The sequence below is a fragment of the Aulonocara stuartgranti genome (assembly GCF_965226115.1).
Source record: "Aulonocara stuartgranti genome assembly, chromosome: 1".
In the NCBI taxonomy this organism is placed as follows: domain Eukaryota; kingdom Metazoa; phylum Chordata; class Actinopteri; order Cichliformes; family Cichlidae; genus Aulonocara; species Aulonocara stuartgranti.
The window spans coordinates 27016401-27034567 of NC_138939.1; the positions used below are offsets into that span (position 1 = coordinate 27016401).

The window sequence follows — 18167 nt, forward strand, 5'->3', positions numbered from 1 at the left end:
GGCAGCTTTCACCCACACTCGCTCACTCTGCTGCTGCAAGCTGATGGACACATGTAGAGATAGTAAATGTGTCAGAAAGGGATCTGATCAGCCAAGTGTGAGCTGTATCTACTGGAGTATTTTCAAAGAAGCAAGCTCAGTGTGTCTTTCTCGCTGTTCCACAGAAAGCAAAGCGAGCGATGGTTTGGCAGAATGACATGCAATAATGCAAGATGCAAATATATTTTACATTGTTTGGCTCATGTCTGAGTGTAGAGAAGTTTTTGATTTGTTGTGTTGAAGGATGCTGCAGCCAGGATCTTCAGGATGTGATTAAAACTTCTGCTTTAAAGCCTGTCAGCCCATAACAGTGCAGATCTATGCTGATATGCTCTCTCACATGCTCTGAAATTACCAGTGATTTCATTTAATGTCATTACATGATTATAGGAAGTTAATGTCTTGCCCACTGCCTAATTTATTGGTCTGTGTACAGTGTGCAACGTGACTTGAGCCTTTTTTTTTTTATCCCTCTCCAAAGGGATTAGAGACAGCAGTAATGCCAGATTTTCAGATTTTACAGAGGACTTTTTTTTATTTACCAATGACAAAGAGCAATGAATGAATGACATGAACCCGTCTGCTACTCATTGAAAATAAACTCTTAAAATAACAATGGATTCATTTCCCAAGCCATGCAGTTTTTCGTTGTAAAATATATATGCTATTTATTCCTCCAATAGCAGACAATCCAATAATATAAATAGGAGCAAAAAAAAATACTGCATAGAAACAATATTGGAAGATGGCAAAGGTCGAGCACAAGCATTCATGCCTGCAGTGGCTGTAATCTAGTTGATTTCCTGTCTGGATTTGTGAGCCACTTGGATTAAACGGCCTGATGTTAAAAGGGGAAAATAGAAATAGGAGGAGCTCGAGATTAGACTGGAACAGATTCTTCACTTTTTTCTCTCCAGCTGCTCTAAAAACAGACAAAAACCAGGCTTTACACTGCACTATTTAATTTTTTTTTTTTTAAATTAAGCAACATTAAGTGAGTTACAGAAATGTGCAATTAATTATTAAGTTATGCAATTTATAAGAATAAAATATTTTCAGGTATGTGAAACGCTTACTTGCCTAGATGTACTTTGAAAGTGAAATTATTTACAGGGACAAGACAGCAGACGCTAATAACTATTTGCTTTTGCTGGCACTCGAATACGTTAGTATTGTTTTGAGATGCGAGACGGATTTTGTTGTTTTGTTTTTTGCTTAAATTGCAGAATCCAGAAGTGACTTTATTTTTCATGAGATTAATCATTCTTATGATCCTTTGTGAGGGTCTTTAACAGTTCTTGCACTGTAAGAGACCCTCACATAACTTAAAGGACGCGAGGGTCTTTCACAGTCCAAGTAATGCAAATGTCATATTCAGGTGGCTTATGTAAATCTGTGTGCTGATGTTCATGCAGAAACTGCACTGTAAGGGCACGCTTCCTCCAAACTTCCTCCAAATGGACCAAAAAGTAGCATAATTAGAACAAGTCAAAGTCCCTGATGTCTGCAGCTGTGTGCATAAGCAAGGCAGTATATGCAGGACAATACCAGTGAAAACATGTCTTATATATATATATATATATGGTTTATCCTTCAAGCTCGGGTCCTCTACCAGAGGCCTGGGAGCTTGAGGGTCCTGCGCAGTATCTTAGCTGTTCCCAGGACTGCGCTCTTCTAGACAGAGATCTCCGATGTTGTTCCCGGGATCTGCTGGAGCCACTCGCCTAGCTTGGGAGTCACCGCACCTAGTGCTCCGATTACCACGGGGACCACCGTTACCTTCACCCTCCACATCCTCTCGAGCTCTTCTCTGAGCCCTTGGTATTTCTCCAGCTTCTCGTGTTCCTTCTTCCTGATATTGCTGTCATTCGGAACCGCTACATCGATCACTACGGCCGTCTTCTTCTGTTTGTCTACCACCACTATGTCCGGTTGGTTAGCCACCACCATTTTGTCCGTCTGTATCTGGAAGTCCCACAGGATCTTAGCTCGGTCATTCTCCACCACCCTTGGGGGCATCTCCCATTTTGACCTCGGGACTTCCAGGTTATACTCGGCACAGATGTTCCTGTACACTATGCCGGCCACTTGGTTATGGCGTTCCATGTATACCTTGCCTGCTAGCATCTTGCACCCTGTTGTTATGTGCTGGATTGTCTCTGGGGCATCTTTACACAGCCTGCACCTGGGGTCTTGCCTGGTGTGATAGACCCCAGCCTCTATGGATCTTGTGCTCAGAGCTTGTTCTTGTGCTGCCATGATTCGTGCCTCTGTGCTGTCTTTCAGTCCAGCTTTGTCCAGCCACTGGTAGGATTTCTGGATATCAGCCACCTCCTCTATCTGCCGGTGGTACATACCGTGCAGGGGCCTGTCCTTCCATGATGGTTCCTCGTCTCCCTCCTCTTTCTTGGGTTTCTGCTGCCTGAGGTATTCACTGAGCACTTGGTCAGTTGGGGCCATCTTCCCAATGTATTCTTGGATGTTCGTTGTCTCATCCTGGACTGTGGTGCTGACACTCACCAGTCCCCGGCCCCCTTCCTTCCGCTTAGCGTACAGCCTCAGGGTGCTGGACTTGGGGTGAAACCCTCCATGCATGGTAAGGAGCTTTCTTGTCTTTATGTCAGTGGCTTCTATCTCCTCCTTTGGCCAGCCTATTACCCCAGCAGGGTACCTGATCACGGGCAGGGCGTACGTGTTGATGGCCCAGATCTTGTTCTTACCATTCAGCCGACTTCTCAGGACTTGCCTGACCCTCTGCAGGTACTTGGTGGTTGCAGCTTTTCTAACGGCCTCTTCATGGTTCCCATTCGCCTGCGGGATCCCCAAGTACTTGTAACTGTCCTCTATGTCTGCAATGTTGCCTTCTGGTAGTTCAATCCCCTCAGTTCTGACTACCTTCCCTCTCTTTGTTACCATCCGGCTACACTTCTCCAGTCCGAACGACATTCCAATGTCATTGCTGTATATCCTGGTAGTGTGGATCAGTGAATCGATGTCTCGTTCACTCTTGGCATACAGCTTGATGTCATCCATGTACAGGAGGTGGCTGACAACTGCTCCGTTCCGTAGTCGGTATCCGTAGCCAGTATCCGTAGCCAGTCTTGTTAATGATCTCACTGAGGGGGTTCAGGCCTATGCAGAACAGCAGTGGGGACAGAGCATCTCCTTGGTAGATCCCGCACTTGATGGTGACTTGTGCTATGGGCTTGGAGTTGGCCTCTAGTGTTGTACGCCACATCCCCATTGAGTTCCTGATGAAGGCTCTTAGGGTCCCATTGATCTTGTACAATTCTAGGCATTCCAGTATCCAGCTGTGGGGCATTGAGTCATAGGCCTTCTTGTAATCAATCCAGGCAGTGCACAGGTTGGTCAGTCTGGTCTTGCAGTCTCGGCTGATTGTTCTGTCTACCAGTAGCTGGTGTTTTGCGCCTCTGGTATTCTTGCCAATTCCTTTCTGTGTCCCGCTCATGTATTGACCCATGTGCCTGTTCATCTTAGCCGATATGATGCCTGACAAGAGCTTCCATGTAGTACTGAGGCAGGTTATTGGTCGGTAGTTGGAGGGGACCGGTCCCTTCTTGGGGTCCTTGGGGATCAGGACCGTCCGGCCTTCAGTTAGCCATTCCGGGTGTCTCTCGTTAACTAGCAGCTGGTTCATTTGTGCTGCCAGACGCTCGTGGAGTGCAGTCAGCTTCTTCAGCCAGTAGGCGTGAACCATGTCGGGCCCTGGTGCTGTCCAACTCTTCATACTGGAGACCCTTTCTTGGATATCTGCCACTGTGATGGTTACTGGACCCTGTTCAGGGAGGTCGCTGTGGTCTGCCCTCAGATCCTCTAGCCACTGAGCATTGCCGTTATGGGTTGCATCCTTCTCCCATATGCCCTTCCAGTATTGCTCCGTCTCCAGCCTTGGTGGTGCTGTTCTCTTATTGTTCCCTTGCCACTGAGAGTACACCTTTGCTGGTTCTGTGGAGAACAGCTGGTTTATTCTCCTGCCTTCTATCTCTCTGGTGTACCTCCTCAAGCGGCTGGCCAAGGCTGTGAGTCTTTGCTTGGCAGTTTCCAAGGCCTCAGGTATGGACAGCTTGCTGTATTTCTTAGGCACCTTATTTGTCGCACCTTTCTGCAACTCCGTTAGTTGGCTAACCTCCCTCCGTGCTACTTTGATCTTGCCCTCTAGCCTCCTTCTCCATGGAGGGTACTGCCCCTTTTCGCTGTTCAACTTGTAGCCAAGCATCTCACTGATCACTGCTGCCGTATTGTAGATCAGCTTGTTAGTGTCGGTAATCGTGGTTGTAGGTATTGCCCGTAGTGCTGCATTAACATCATCTAGCAGACCTTCTGAGGGTACTTCACGTAATCTTGGTAACCGGCTACGGGGGATCCGGGTTTCAAGCTTGGCCATATATATATATATATATATATATATATATATATATATATATATATATATATATAGAGAGAGATATATATCTCTCTTTTGGGTCCAGTTCAGTTATAGTTGCTTGTGTGTCGACGGGTTGTCTGCTTGCTGGACTGAAATGTGTAGGGATGTTAACAATTATTCTTTCCTTAAATCCATCAGAAACCACCAAGCTGCTTAATGAACTTTGTGTCTTACAGTCGGGTTCATTTGGCAGCTCTCGAACAGAACTGCTTCACTGACAACACGAGGTACTATTTATTAATGGACTGTTGTGTCAGATTGCATTACAGTGTGCTAGGTCTTCTATTTCTATTGTTTCTCTGTTAATAATCCATAGAGATGTAGCACAAATACACTGTTTATGTGGAAAATCACATTTAAGGAACTGCAAAGCGCATACTTTCTTGTGTTTCACAGTGGACTAAAGACTACATTTCTCAGAAACTGCAGATGCCTTGCTGACCTGTAAACTCAGTGGTGTGAGTAGGTGGATGGATAGGCAAATGTAGGAGTAAAGAACTCTATCTGTTTTGTTATTTGCCCTTCAGTACAACACGTTCTCAATTGTATGTGTCATGTTGGCTTTTATGTGGCTTATTTGGTCATTAGAGGAATGCGTGTAATCCTGTTATTGACAGCTGATACATTTTTGCATTACAGCCGGCGACGTGTTTCTACTGATTATCGCAAATTTGGTGTCCTGACGCGTGAGACACTATGAAACATTTGGTCATTTCAGACTCATGTCAGCTTGATATTACAGGATGTGAGAAGAGCTGTTTTCTTCTCTTCTCTCTTTTCTCCTCAAGGTCACTGAGCACGTATCATTAACAGCAAAAATTGTTTATATTTCCTGTCTCCATGGATACAGTAATTGACTGGAGTTTCTGCTGTGCATCTTTACTGGATCTCTCTTTCTCTCGCTGAATTCAACCGCCTCCCATTCTCTCCTTACAGCAACAAGCTCCACTCGACTAGAGGATTTGGGTTATCTGGACAGTCAAAGGGCTACTGGGCACAGAGGCTCTGTTCGCAAACACAACACATCTGGACGCACAAGTGATGACTCCAAAGGTATTTTTTGAGCAAGTACAACTGCATGCAGCATGTAGCCACTATAGACTGCTACTGCATACCACTGGTTTGCGGCATTTTGTAGCCCCAGCTTTTGAATCCAGAAGTGGCCATATTTAGAGAAGGAGGAGAGTGGAGTCATCAAGTAATGCTAGCCAGATTAACAAGGTGCTTCTATAGACTATAGACCAGGGGTGTCAAACTCAAATACACAGTGGGCCAAAATTCAAAACTGGAACAAAGTCGCGGGCTAACAATAATATTTATTGAAAAAAAAAAATCTTCCTCCAGATATAAGAATGACTCTTTTCTTATGGACTCAAATAAGTTTTGCTGGAAAACTGAATATGGAACAAGCAAAGCTTAATACTAAACAATATATATATTAGCTGTATAATACCAGTAGGCCAGCTCTAATAGTAATTTGGTATGGCTTCGCGGGCCAAATGTAATTAGGCTGTGGGCCAAATTTGGCCCGCGGGCCAGAGTTTGACACCTATGACTTATGGCAAAGTTACAGTCTCAATGTTATTCTTTATTTTTTCTCAGTGTCTTCTTGAGGGACAGTATGTGTATATGTGTACGTGATATTAAATGAATGTTTAAGTGCAGGTTATTGTGCAGACTCAGCACAGAGCATCAAAGAGTTGATTTGTAGTGTGTCACATCAGTGTGGTGGCAGCTGTCCTGGCAGCCATTTTTGGAATTCCATAAGATACTATGATTCATATCAGTATGTCAGACATAAACACATTGTATTGAATGACACAAAAACAGAATCTTATGAGAATTATAAGATTCTGCTAACATTCTGTCCACATTTGATAACCTGCTTAGTGATGTGAAATCATCATCAATGTGCAACTTTGGATTTCTAACTACTAGTGAAAATAAAAAAATAAAAAAGCCAAAGTGATATTTATTGGAGCAGCTTAATTAATATTTCCAGTGTAATTTGCTGTTAATATCCTTTTCCAACCCCAGTTTGTGTTTTTATCACTTTTGTCCAGGGTGGAAGATGCCATGCTAGAGATTGACTCTGTATGGTTTTTCAATGTTGATACTTGGGAACCTGTTGGAGAGGCCAGGGTTGAAAAAGGGATGCCGTAGAACCTGAGAGGGTGTTATCCGCTGGTGTGCATCCAAGGCCAACATCTCTTTAATTAGGCTGACAAATAAGCGTTGGCCATCTTCTGGTCCTCGTCTAAACATCATTATTTGTTCGAGGTCATCCAGACGTTTAAGTTTCATGTATCTTGTCTCCAAAGATTCATATCCTGTCTCGTATTTAAATTGTTGGGCGGTCTTAAATGTCCAGCGCTGTTGGTTGTAGTTGTAGTTGTCTTTTGTGAAATAGTCTTCAGTGTACACGCCAGGATCGAGAACATGATCTGGTGGCTGACCCTGAGTCTCTATGATGAATTTGAAAACATCATAATATTTTTTTCCAGGGTAGAGTGGCACCCCTGTAACAAGCTCAACAGCCACTAGCTACAGAGACCACATGTCACATGCTTCGTTATAAGGAAGGCCAACCATAACCTCAGGTGCACTATAACCAACTGTCCCCACACGGTCACCAGGCATCACTGCAGATGCAGGACATGCGAGGCCAAAGTCTATAAGTCTGACTTTGATGGGAGACTCATAGCGATTTACAACCATGATGTTTCCAGGTTTGAGGTCAGCGTGCACTATTCCCACAGAACCCAGGTGGGACAGAGCATTTGTGAGTTGACCTAAAATTGGCCTGACTTCGCTTATGGGGAGACGCCGGTTATCCGGGTCCCGTATGTAGTCCCACAGGCATTGATCTAGGAGTTCAAATTTCAGGCAAACCCGCTCTCTGTCAAGGAAAAAGCCATTCCATTGAACAATGTTGGCAGCATCTGGATCCAACCTTCGCAGCTGCTCCAGGATGAAAATTTCCTTTTTTGCCTGTTGCAGAATATCAGTGCGGTTCTTGTTCACCTTAATAGCCACAGCTTGGTTGGTTTTGGTATCACGACATTTGGCTACAATACCAAAGCCCCCTTCTCCGAAGAAAGCCTCTACCTTGTAGTGGTTTCCCAAAATGCTCCCTTCAACTATTTCAAGCTCATCTGAGCCAAAGGATGGGCTGGCTGACGTGCGGACGAATACTTGCTGAGAAAATTCAACCGAGTTTTGAAAACTGCAGTTGATTTTCTCTGATCTCTTGCATTTCAAGTGTGAAGGGTGCTGAAAGACCACAGGGTTTTGTGGTCTTTCAGGACTCATGCCAATGCAAGGGGAACTCTTAGGGTTGAAAAAGGGATGCCGGAGAACCTCCGACAGTGTTATGCGCTGGTTTGCATCCGAGGCCAATATCTGTTTAATTAAGCTTACAAACAAACGTTGGCCATTTTCAGGTCCTCTTCTAAACATCATTACTTGTTCGAGGTCATCGAGACGCGTCAGTTTTATGTATCTTGTCTCCAGGGACTCATATCCTGTCTCGTACTGAAATTGTTGGTCAGTCTTAAATGTCCAGCGCTGTTGGTTGTCGTTGTCTTCAATGAAATAGTCTTCACTGTACACGCCAGAGTCTAGAACATGATCTGGTGGCTGACCCTGAGTCTCTATGATGAATTTGAAAACATCATAGTCTTCATTTCCAGGGTAGAGTGGCACGCCTGTACCAAGCTCCACAGCTACCAGCCCCAGAGACCACATGTCACTTGCTTCATTGTAAGGAAGGCCAAGCATAACTTCAGGTGCACTATAACCAACCGTCCCCACACGGTCACCAGGCATCACTGCAGACGCAGGACATGCGAGGCCAAAGTCTATAAGTCTGACTTTGACTGGAGACTCATAGCGATTTACAACCATGATGTTTCCAGGTTTGAGGTCAGCGCGCACTATTCCCACAGAACCCAGGTGGGACAGAGCATTTGTGAGATGACCTAAAATTGGCCTGACTTCGCTTATGGGGAGACCCTGGTTTTTCCGGTCCCCTATATAGTCCCACAGGCATTGATCAAGGAGTTCGAACTTTAAGCAAACCCACTCCCCGTCGTGGAAAAAGCCGTTCCATTTAACAATGTTGGCAGCGTCTGGATCCAACCTTCTCAGCTGCTCCAGGATGAAAATTTCCAGTTTTGCCTGTTGCAGAATATCAGGGTCGCTCTTGTTGACCTTAATAGCCACAGCTCGGTTGGTCATGGTATCACGACATTTGGCTACAATACCAAAGCCCCCTTCTCCAAGGAAAGCCTCTACCTTGTAGTGGTTTCCCAAAATGCTCCCTTTAACTCTTGTTTTCCCTAATAAATTCTATTATTTCTATGTTTTCACATTTAAATAAATCAGTGTATATATTTCCTATTTTCTCACTAAAACATAAAGAAATGAGTTGTGGCTCAAGACTTTTGCACAGTACTGTACATGGGGTGATGAGTTCTTACATACTTATCTCGATTGTTTTCTCTCTATCCAGGGCGATTGGTACCATTCAAACAAGCTGACATCATGCTAAAACCGCTTCTATTTGAAGTTCCCGGCATCACCACGGAAACACCTTTCGTTGGCCGGGATTGGCTCTTCACACGTCTGGAGGAGGTCCTTAGAAAAACACGCAGCTGTGAGGGACGCGGTGCTGTCATTGTGGGTAACGCAGGATCTGGCAAGACCGCCGTCATCTGGAGGCTAGTGACGCTCAGCTGTCACGGCATGCGTACATCACTGGGAGGTCCCAGCATCCCTCACAGCCCCGGCTCCTCCCCTAAGTGTAAGAGCTTTCCTTTTTTTTAAAAAAAATTCAGAGCACTGTAATTTGTTTTTGTATGCATCTGCAAGGACTGGCATAATTCATAGAGTATCCAGTACAGTCTAGTAAAAGTGCTTTTTTTTTTTATTATATATATATATATGTATATGTATGAAATTTAAGGAAACATCACTTTTTGAGGAGTTGGTAACTAGGTCAAACACTCTTCTTTCAAGTTCTCCCCTGAGGTTTCTCTGCTGATTGCAGTTGTGTAAGGGGAGTGAGGTTGTTGTTTTCCTCCTTTCATGAGTGGCACGGCTCTTTTATCTGAGGAGAGGAAAAAAGAAAAAGATTTTGCACATAAATCCGCGTTACACACTGTGACATGCACATTGGTTTTGAATAAACTGTGTTACTCTGTGCGATATAAAAATGTCCATATATGCACCTTTTGACTGATCTCAGGCTTTTTCTGTTGTACAATAAGAAGCATTGTTAAAATTACAGGCTGAGAAAACAGCAGTGTAAAAAAAAAAAAAAAAAAGCAGTGTAGCATTCATTTTTCAGCACCGTTGCATTATTTATCCATATCTGCATTGTATGTTGTCATTTTAATTTAGCTTTAAGACAGCGTTAGTTAGCATGAGCTCAGAGAAATGCAGGCTTTGCTCAGTGCCAAAGTTTCCCGTCTATCTTATGCGCTAATGAATTGCAGCAGTTTAACTGTGTTTCTTTATAGGCTCGTGACATTTCTTTGCTTACACCTGAGAGTTTGTTGTTGTTGTTGCTCTGCATGGTGTGCAGGTGGGGATAGGCAGGGAAAAGCAGCCTCCAAGCAGCCGGCTGATTCCCATCCCAACCAGGGCAACGTTTCAGGCACAAGCGATAGCACACCGCCGAGGAAGGAGGCTGTCAGATCCCTGGCTGCCAGGGTAACTCAAAACACACACACGAATGCACTTCTAGTACTTCTGTACGTGTGAAGATCCTCAGTTACAAATGTTCCCTCATAGTTCATATTCTAACCTGAAAACAATAGCTCCACACTCCAGGAGTGTGCATTTTTGCTCTCTGGGGGAGTCGGATGACAAGATCGATGCCACTGTCAAACCATAAAGTCGCTGAAGCATAAAAGAGTGGGGAAAAAGGGGGAAATGCATAGTCCCAAAAACTGCCACCATCTCTCTCTGGTACCTTTGATCCACATGAAAATGTACACGTCACAGTTCGTTTCTTTACCAGGTTCATGTGCTATACTGTACAGCCCTATGGCAGACCGCCAACCAGTCCTGGGTGTTGTAGTGCGACTGTGACAGCTTGAACAAGCTCCCGCCTCCCCACAGCGCTGAATAAGACTGGTTATTCATCGCATAATTGTGATTTTTATGTGTTAAAAAAACCACATATATGTGTGTGTGTGTGTGTGTGTGTGTGTGTGTGTGTGTGTGTGTGTGTGTATAAATTAATTCAGCAAAATGAGCTCAAATGTGTCATATTCAGCAAACAGGTTTGAGACTTGTATCAGTCTTTTCGTCTACCTGCAAGAATACAGGTTCACATTGACACTTGAACCACGAAAACTACTGGCTTATTAACTTAAACCTAATTTTAATGTTGGAGGGACCTATAGTTTACCCAGTTTAAATGTGCACCGTTTTACTCCCCTAGTTCCCCTAATCTCACTGTCTCTATCCAGTAAAGGCAAAAAGCCAAAAAAACGTACATTTAAATAGTCATAAAATGAATTTCAACCCAAATGTTATCCACCAAACAAAACATTCTGATGTTCAGGACTGATGTTCACTCCTGACAATGATAGGAGATTGCATACACATATAGCTGAAGAACACACTCATTTATAGCTATTTATCCTGTTGCTGAGCAGACTGCTGTGACTCACCTGCAGGAGAAAATTACATTTACATCTCAGGAATGCCTTTAGATATATATTATTTTGTCATGGTGCTTTTGGTAGCCCAGTTCTTTCTTGTTGTTGTTGTTTTGTTGTCACTAGATTTGTAAGTATGGTAATATAATGCAACATCTCAAACAGTCCTACGGAGAGCCATGACTGTAAAACAGCCCTTCATAAAAAAGATCGAAGCGATAAACGCAGAAGCAGCATTGTTCCTCTTTTTTGTTAAAGAGCTGCACATTTGTGACACAAAATTTTAATGTCAGACTGTTCCTCTCTGTTTTTTTGAACACGCGCAGAACATGCTGCTGACTGCATCACATAGATGACATGGAAGCTTCTAAATTTACTAACTTGGCCTCAATAAGAGTTTCCATGGGAACTAGTCAGACTACTTGTGATGGTGAAGATGTTTGCTCAAAAGTAAAATCATTGGTAGCATTATATGTGAACCACTCATAGCCTAGACTGGCACCTTAACAAGATTGCACATGTTTATGCTTCAGCAAAACAGTTACCACATAGCTGCTGATTTTTTAAGTCACCTTTATTATTAGTGATAAAATTAATACTTCTTTTTTTTTTTTTTTTACAGTATTTAGTGTGTTTTAGAGAAACTATTTCATAACTCAGCCACCTTTAGGATTTCTGAATACATTTATGTGTGTTTATATTTAATTCTATTGTGTGCTTATAGTGTTTGATGCATTTTTAGCTGTACATACATTTGTTCTGAAATCACAAAGAAAAGACACTTGTTTTAATTTCAGATCATGGCTCGTATTCGTCACATTTAGTTTTATTTCTTTAGTTTCACAATATTTAAGATTATTGTTTTCTGCATAGGAATTAACTTTTTATGATTGCAATTAACCAAAATGCAAGAAATGAATAAATAAATGCATAAGTAATAATCTTACTATACAGTAAGTATCTTACTATATCGATCTGGATGAAACTTGCTATATAAACTGCCTAGAGTACCAGGATTATCAACATCTATATAGCTTTGACGATTTTTTTTTATAACATTTACAATTTTTATAAATTATTTAAATAATGTGTAGCAGATGACATTGTGTGTACGTTGGTCTTTGTAAACACATTTTACGAAAGTATTTTTAGTGCAGTGGCACTGGGGATGTTGTCATGCACATAAGTGTTCATCAAGCAGTGACACTAATAGTGCCTGTAATTGATTACTCGGTCTCATACAGTGAAAATGTAGCTTGCAAAGAAGAAGAGCAATAAAATGTGTTTTTATTATTTATTTGTTTGTTTATGAACAGCTGTTTTTGCCATTTCACTACATACAATGATTTAATGAAGAGCAACAGAATAACATGATAAATTAACATACATGTCTTTGTTTTCATACATAAGCAAAGCGAACAAGTGTGAACTATACGATAATAATAATGTAGGTTACAGTTATATATAAATATATTTTTAAGTACAGATACAAAATGAATCCCTGCTGGCGTGTTCGTCTTTTCTTCAACGTTTTCTGTGCATTGGATGTTTCTGGGCTGAGGAGCCTATGAGCCACAGGTGTATAGCCCCCAGCCAATAACAGCATGCAGGGTGTGAGGACATGGTGACCGGGTTAAATTGCTGTTTCTATGTCTTCTCTCTCTTGTTCTATTTATCTGTATGGGGGAAATATGCTCTTGCAAAAAATAACCACTTCTGCTCTCTGTTTCTCATTCAGCCAATTTTGAATACAGTGCATAACCAGTAACCCACAACTAATGCATATTACACAGATAGTGTACAGAAACTGACAAGATGCCTCAGAAGTGACAAAAATGGTGTTTAAGAATAAAGGTGGTCATGCCAAATATTGACTTTCACGCTATCAGGGAATACTCCAGTTTCCCTGATAGCTGTATTTCCATGTCTGCACGTTTCAATAAATCAGTGCACCTATTTTTCATTTAGCAAGATATAAGAAAGAAATGAGGGGTGGCTGAAGACTTTTTTTTTTTTTTACAGTACTTATTTTTTTATTAAAACAAGAACCAGCTTTCATCTACGGTTCCATCTCATGTTTTGGCTCTGTGCACTTCTACTTCAACTGCAGATATTGTTGTTGTGAGATAAACAGATACAGATTGCAGCATTTGTCACTTTTCACCTGCTTCTCCCTCCTTCCAGGTGGTCGCCTACCATTTCTGTCAGGCCGACAACACATACACGTGCCTGGTGCCGGAGTTTGTGCACAGTGTCGCCGCCCTGCTGGCCAGAGCGCCACAGCTCGCTCCATACAGGGAGCTGCTAATACAAGAGCCTCACCTACAAAACACACTGAGCTTACGTTCCTGCGTTCAAGACCCCATTGCTGCCTTCCGAAAGGGTGTCCTAGAGCCCATAGCCAGCCTGCGCAAGGGTAATTACACACATACGCACACACTCTAAGATAAATGGGATTTAAACATTAAAAGACATTTTAAAGATTAAAATAGCTTCCGTTTCAGGGTGGGCTGTTAATGACTCCATGATGATGATTTTTCCTAGTTAAGGTCAACGATTTGAAACACTGTAGAGTGTGTAACAGATTCTTGGTCATTTGCATAGGAAAGTAGGAGGATGTTATTTTGTCTTTGTAATTTGTGATTCCAAGGTCACAAAATACTTAGAAGAAGGCTTTGAATGTTAGGGTTAGGCTTTCTCGTAATACAATCAATCAGACAGATGGATGTGTTATTATGGCCGGGCCCTCCATGCAGTCTGAGTAGAGAAGTGTTTTTCTTGTTTTCTTTTTTATCTGCTCCATCTCTATAAACCAGGTTGGAAAAAAATGGAGAGCACTTGTGTGAATGTGATTGTACTAGACCTAAAAGCCTTGCAGATCTTTTTTTTTTTTTGACAGCTTAGGTGATGCAAAATATGATGGATATGTCCTGTTTCAAGCTAATAAACAACAATGGCCTCTGAACTCCTTTCAGTACAAAATAATCAGTATAGGCAGGTGGTAATTTTCTCAGCATATCCTGTGCTACAAAACCAGGATGCACCAGTCTTCTTCATACGCAGCATAAATCTTTTTTAGAGTTTGTATGTTGTGGCCTTTGCAAAGTTAGTGATATAGACACTGTTTCATTATTTACTCTCTTTTTTATGTGTGTAATCAGAACGGAGGCTACCTGAAGAAGACTACATCATTTTGGTTGACAGTCTAAATGAGGCTGAATTTCATAAGCCAGACTACGGGGACACCATAGCCACCTTCATCACCAAAATAATCCCCAAATTCCCCCACTGGCTTAAGTTGGTGGTCACAGTCAGGACAGGCCTCGTGGTGAGTGAGAATATTTATGTCTGAAACACAGCACATGTCACACATTTTCCAACTGATCTCAGTTGGGGTAGCTGTAGCTCAGGAGGTAGAGCAGGTCATCAGGCTGGGGTCTACCACACCAGGCAAAACCCCAGGTGTGCAAAGATGCCCCTGAGACAATCCAGCACATAACAACAGGGTACAAGATGCTAGCAGGCAGGGTATACATGGAATGCCATAACCAAGTCGCCGGCGTAGTATACAGGAACATCTGTGGTGAGTATGGCCTGGAAAGTAAAAATGGGTTGCGCGTCCTAGAGTGGTCGAGAATGACCCAGCTAAGACCCTGTGAGACTTCCAGATAAAGACGGACAAACTGGTGATGGTTAACCAACCGGATATAGTAGCCATGGACAAGCAAAGGAAGACGGTTGTAGTGATTGATGCAGCTGTACCGAGTGAAAGCAACATCAGGAAGAAGCAAGATGAGTAGCTTGAGAAGAACCGAGGGCTGAGAGAGGAGCTCGAGAAGTTTGGAGGGTGAAGGCAACAGTGGTCCCAGCGCTCGGGACAGTGACCCCTAAACTGTGCAAGAGGCTCTAGAGATCCCAGGAACGACAGCCAAGATCTCTATCCAAAAGAACGCAGTCCTAGGAACAACAAAGGTACTACGCAGAACCCTGAAGCTCCCACGCCTGTGGTAGAGGACACAAGCTTGAAGGACAAATAGTGGGGAAAAAGTGGGAAATTCTTTTTTAAACAAGAATATTCTCAGAGGTCTTAAATGTTTAGTGACTCACGACTTACTTCAAAACAATACTCTGGCAGTATTAAATGACCACAAGCCAAGAAAGTTTGGCAGGGCCTGGCTATCAGACATCTGTGTTTCTCTCCTTGGCCCCACCCGCTCAGTGATTAGGATGATATCATGCATATAAAAATAGTTTTTTAAGAGTATCACAGTTGGCTGAGATGAATAGGCAATATATCTATATCTATATGTATACATATATATTATATATATATGTCAATTTTCTTATTCTATTTTTATTGCCTCTAGTTTGTGGAATAATATGTGTGTGTCTTTGGATAAAAGGGTCAAGAGAGACTGCAATTTTCACAATTAATCCTGTTTCTAATAAGACTCTGAGATCATAAATAAAGTGGCAAGTACCATAATTTTCCCATAGTTTACTATACAAGTGGACCATTAGAAATAATGCAGCGTGAGGAACATCTGCTTTGGCTTCACTTTTCAAACCTGGAGGCTACATTCATTTTTTTAAAATATGCAATCTATGGTGATACCACTGGAACCAGTTTAATTAATATTTAAATGGGTGTACCTCACTATTCATCGAGCTTTAGCTGAAAAAAGGCTTCATCCTTCTTGATCACTCCGTGAGGACTTCTGATAACATGGATGAAAGTATATTTATAGACATTTACCAGATACTGTATAATTGCTAAATCTTACTGTGAAGTATCACAGCTGCTGTTTCTGAAAAACAGATGTTGCTTTTGAATAATTGAAAACTTATTTTCTAACACTTCAAATACAGTTCCATGTGTCTCGTTTGTAGCACGATGTTTTGTGTGTTTTACTTGTTACTGATCAGGCGAGAACTCTTTAACTTTAACTAGGCAGAAATCTCCTGACCTATGCAACTATTTATATATCTGGCACTGTGAGTTATTTTCTGGGTGAACTAACTTTTTAGATTTCACCTTGGCTCACACTACGCAAATGATAGAGGTATTACCAAATCCTGCTTCTTTTGTGTTTGCTCCCTGTACACACTGTGTAGTTTGATGTTGTGCTTTCACTGCGTTTAGTATAGACAGTGTGACGTTTGGCACGGTCGGTCTCTCCCGTCTGATGTATTTTCTCAATCCGGTTGGTAATCCCACCAAACAGCGGACGCATCTGTCCAATGCCAAAGCCAAGCCTCCAAATGTTGCGAGGATTATGCCTTGAATGGATGGTAATACTACTGGGAGTCTGCTGGGAGTCTGGAGCTTGACAGCCAGCCAGTCGGTTGCATAATTGGATTAGTGTTTGGGAATACACAAAACACATTCGGGGTTATTTTCTTCATGATTCACTAAAAGTCAGTGAGCATTAAATATCAAAAGTTAAGGATGAGCAGTACCGCTGTTAATTCCGCTCCTGCGGTGTCCACGATTCCTACGTGGATCGTGATTCTCCTCTCTTTTTTACCACTTCAACCATTTCACAGGAAGAGCTCGCTCTTGTATGACGACCTGAATATTTCGCAGTGAAGTGTTGTGAAGGGGTTAAGCGAAGCACTGTCCGCGATCACATGTCCGCTGCTTGTCGTTGAACCAAAATGTTAGTGATGGTTAATGAGGAACTGAGCTGCAATAACATGGATTTTTTTTTCTTTTCTTTTTTTTTGATCAGTCATAGCTGGTTTTGGCCGGTGTTGAGCAGCTGAGGATGGCAAGCAAGGAGATGAAATGCGAATCTGAGAGATGCCTGTGAGCAATGTTGGAGCTTGAGTCATTGTCACAGTATTTACTGTACTGTATCCCATGGCTCTGCGTGAGTCAGAGGCAACAGCATCTGAGGAATGGGTCCTGATTTTGGTGCTTTAAATGTGTCCTTTGCTAATACACCTCAGACTGCAGCTCTTTAACTGTTGAATTGTGCCTTTGTGTGGTATCAGCAGTAATTTAACTGTTTCTTCTCCTGCAGGATATCACCACCCTCCTTCCGTTCTCTGGTATTTCGCTGGACATCCTGCCAGACAGCAGCGATCTGGGAGCCGACCTGAGTGACTACATCCATCACCGGGTCAGCAGCAGCACCCAGATTGCCGCTAATGTCACCACGCCAACAGGTTCCGCCCCTGATCCTCTGCTCCTGAGCAAATTCAGCAGCCATCTGTCAACACGGAGCCACGGCTCCATCCTCTATCTTCAGCTGACCCTGGATCTGTTCCACAAAGGCGATCTGGCACTGAAGGGAGGAAACTACCTGGTCGTGCCTGTCTCCCTGTCAGAGGTCAGACATGTAGAGCATTGATTTGTAAAAATGCTCATTTGAAACGTCTTACTGAAAGGTACCTGGAAGCTCTACTAATCTGAGAGTGCAGAACAGCAAAGCACTGGACAAGCATAAATAAAAGCGTGCACCGAAGTAGTTCACATTAGCCTAAAGTAATGGATAAATCTCCCTGTAAATCAAATAGGAAATAAACATTAGCTGTTCTAAAAGTTCTGCTTTACAGCTTATCTGTGTATACACAGGGGTAGGGTTTGTGGTGAATACTCTCTTCCACATTATCTTTAGACTAATAGAAACTCTAATTTGATGGTGGCCGTCTTGCCAGTCTGTTGTGAAATCACTCGCTTCTCTCAGGGTGCAAAAAGCATTTCTTGTTGCTGGAAACCTAGCCAGCTAGCTGCCTGCAGGGAGAAATATCTCAGCAAGTCCTGTAGAGTGAAAGTGTCTTAGAGCTGCATACTTCTTAATGGTCTGTAGGGGCCGACCCTTTTGTCAAAAAGGCTTCCATTTGTATAAAAATCTGTCGACAAACAATCCTTGGTTCCTTTGCTCTGGGACTTGGGATGGGTATCATTTAGATTTTAGTGGTACTATTTCGGTACTTCGAATTAATAACAAAATTAAAAGGATATCAGATCAGAGATCATTTTCTCATGTATCATCTGTCCAGGA

General features: G+C 42.6%; 1 protein-coding gene across 1 annotated transcript in view; it reads left to right on the forward strand.

The window, feature by feature from the left end:
* LOC309704027 (protein TANC1-like) overlaps positions 1-18167 on the forward strand; it is a gene marked incomplete at its 3' end in the record, with an annotated part of 56356 nt that overhangs the window by 24231 nt on the left and 13958 nt on the right. The window contains exons 8-13 of the mRNA XM_082528981.1: positions 5423-5539; positions 9000-9290; positions 10074-10201; positions 13342-13573; positions 14319-14485; positions 17184-17492. Of these exons, the coding sequence (XP_082385107.1) occupies positions 5423-5539; positions 9000-9290; positions 10074-10201; positions 13342-13573; positions 14319-14485; positions 17184-17492 (1244 nt within the window). The remainder of the gene's footprint in view (positions 1-5422; positions 5540-8999; positions 9291-10073; positions 10202-13341; positions 13574-14318; positions 14486-17183; positions 17493-18167) is intronic.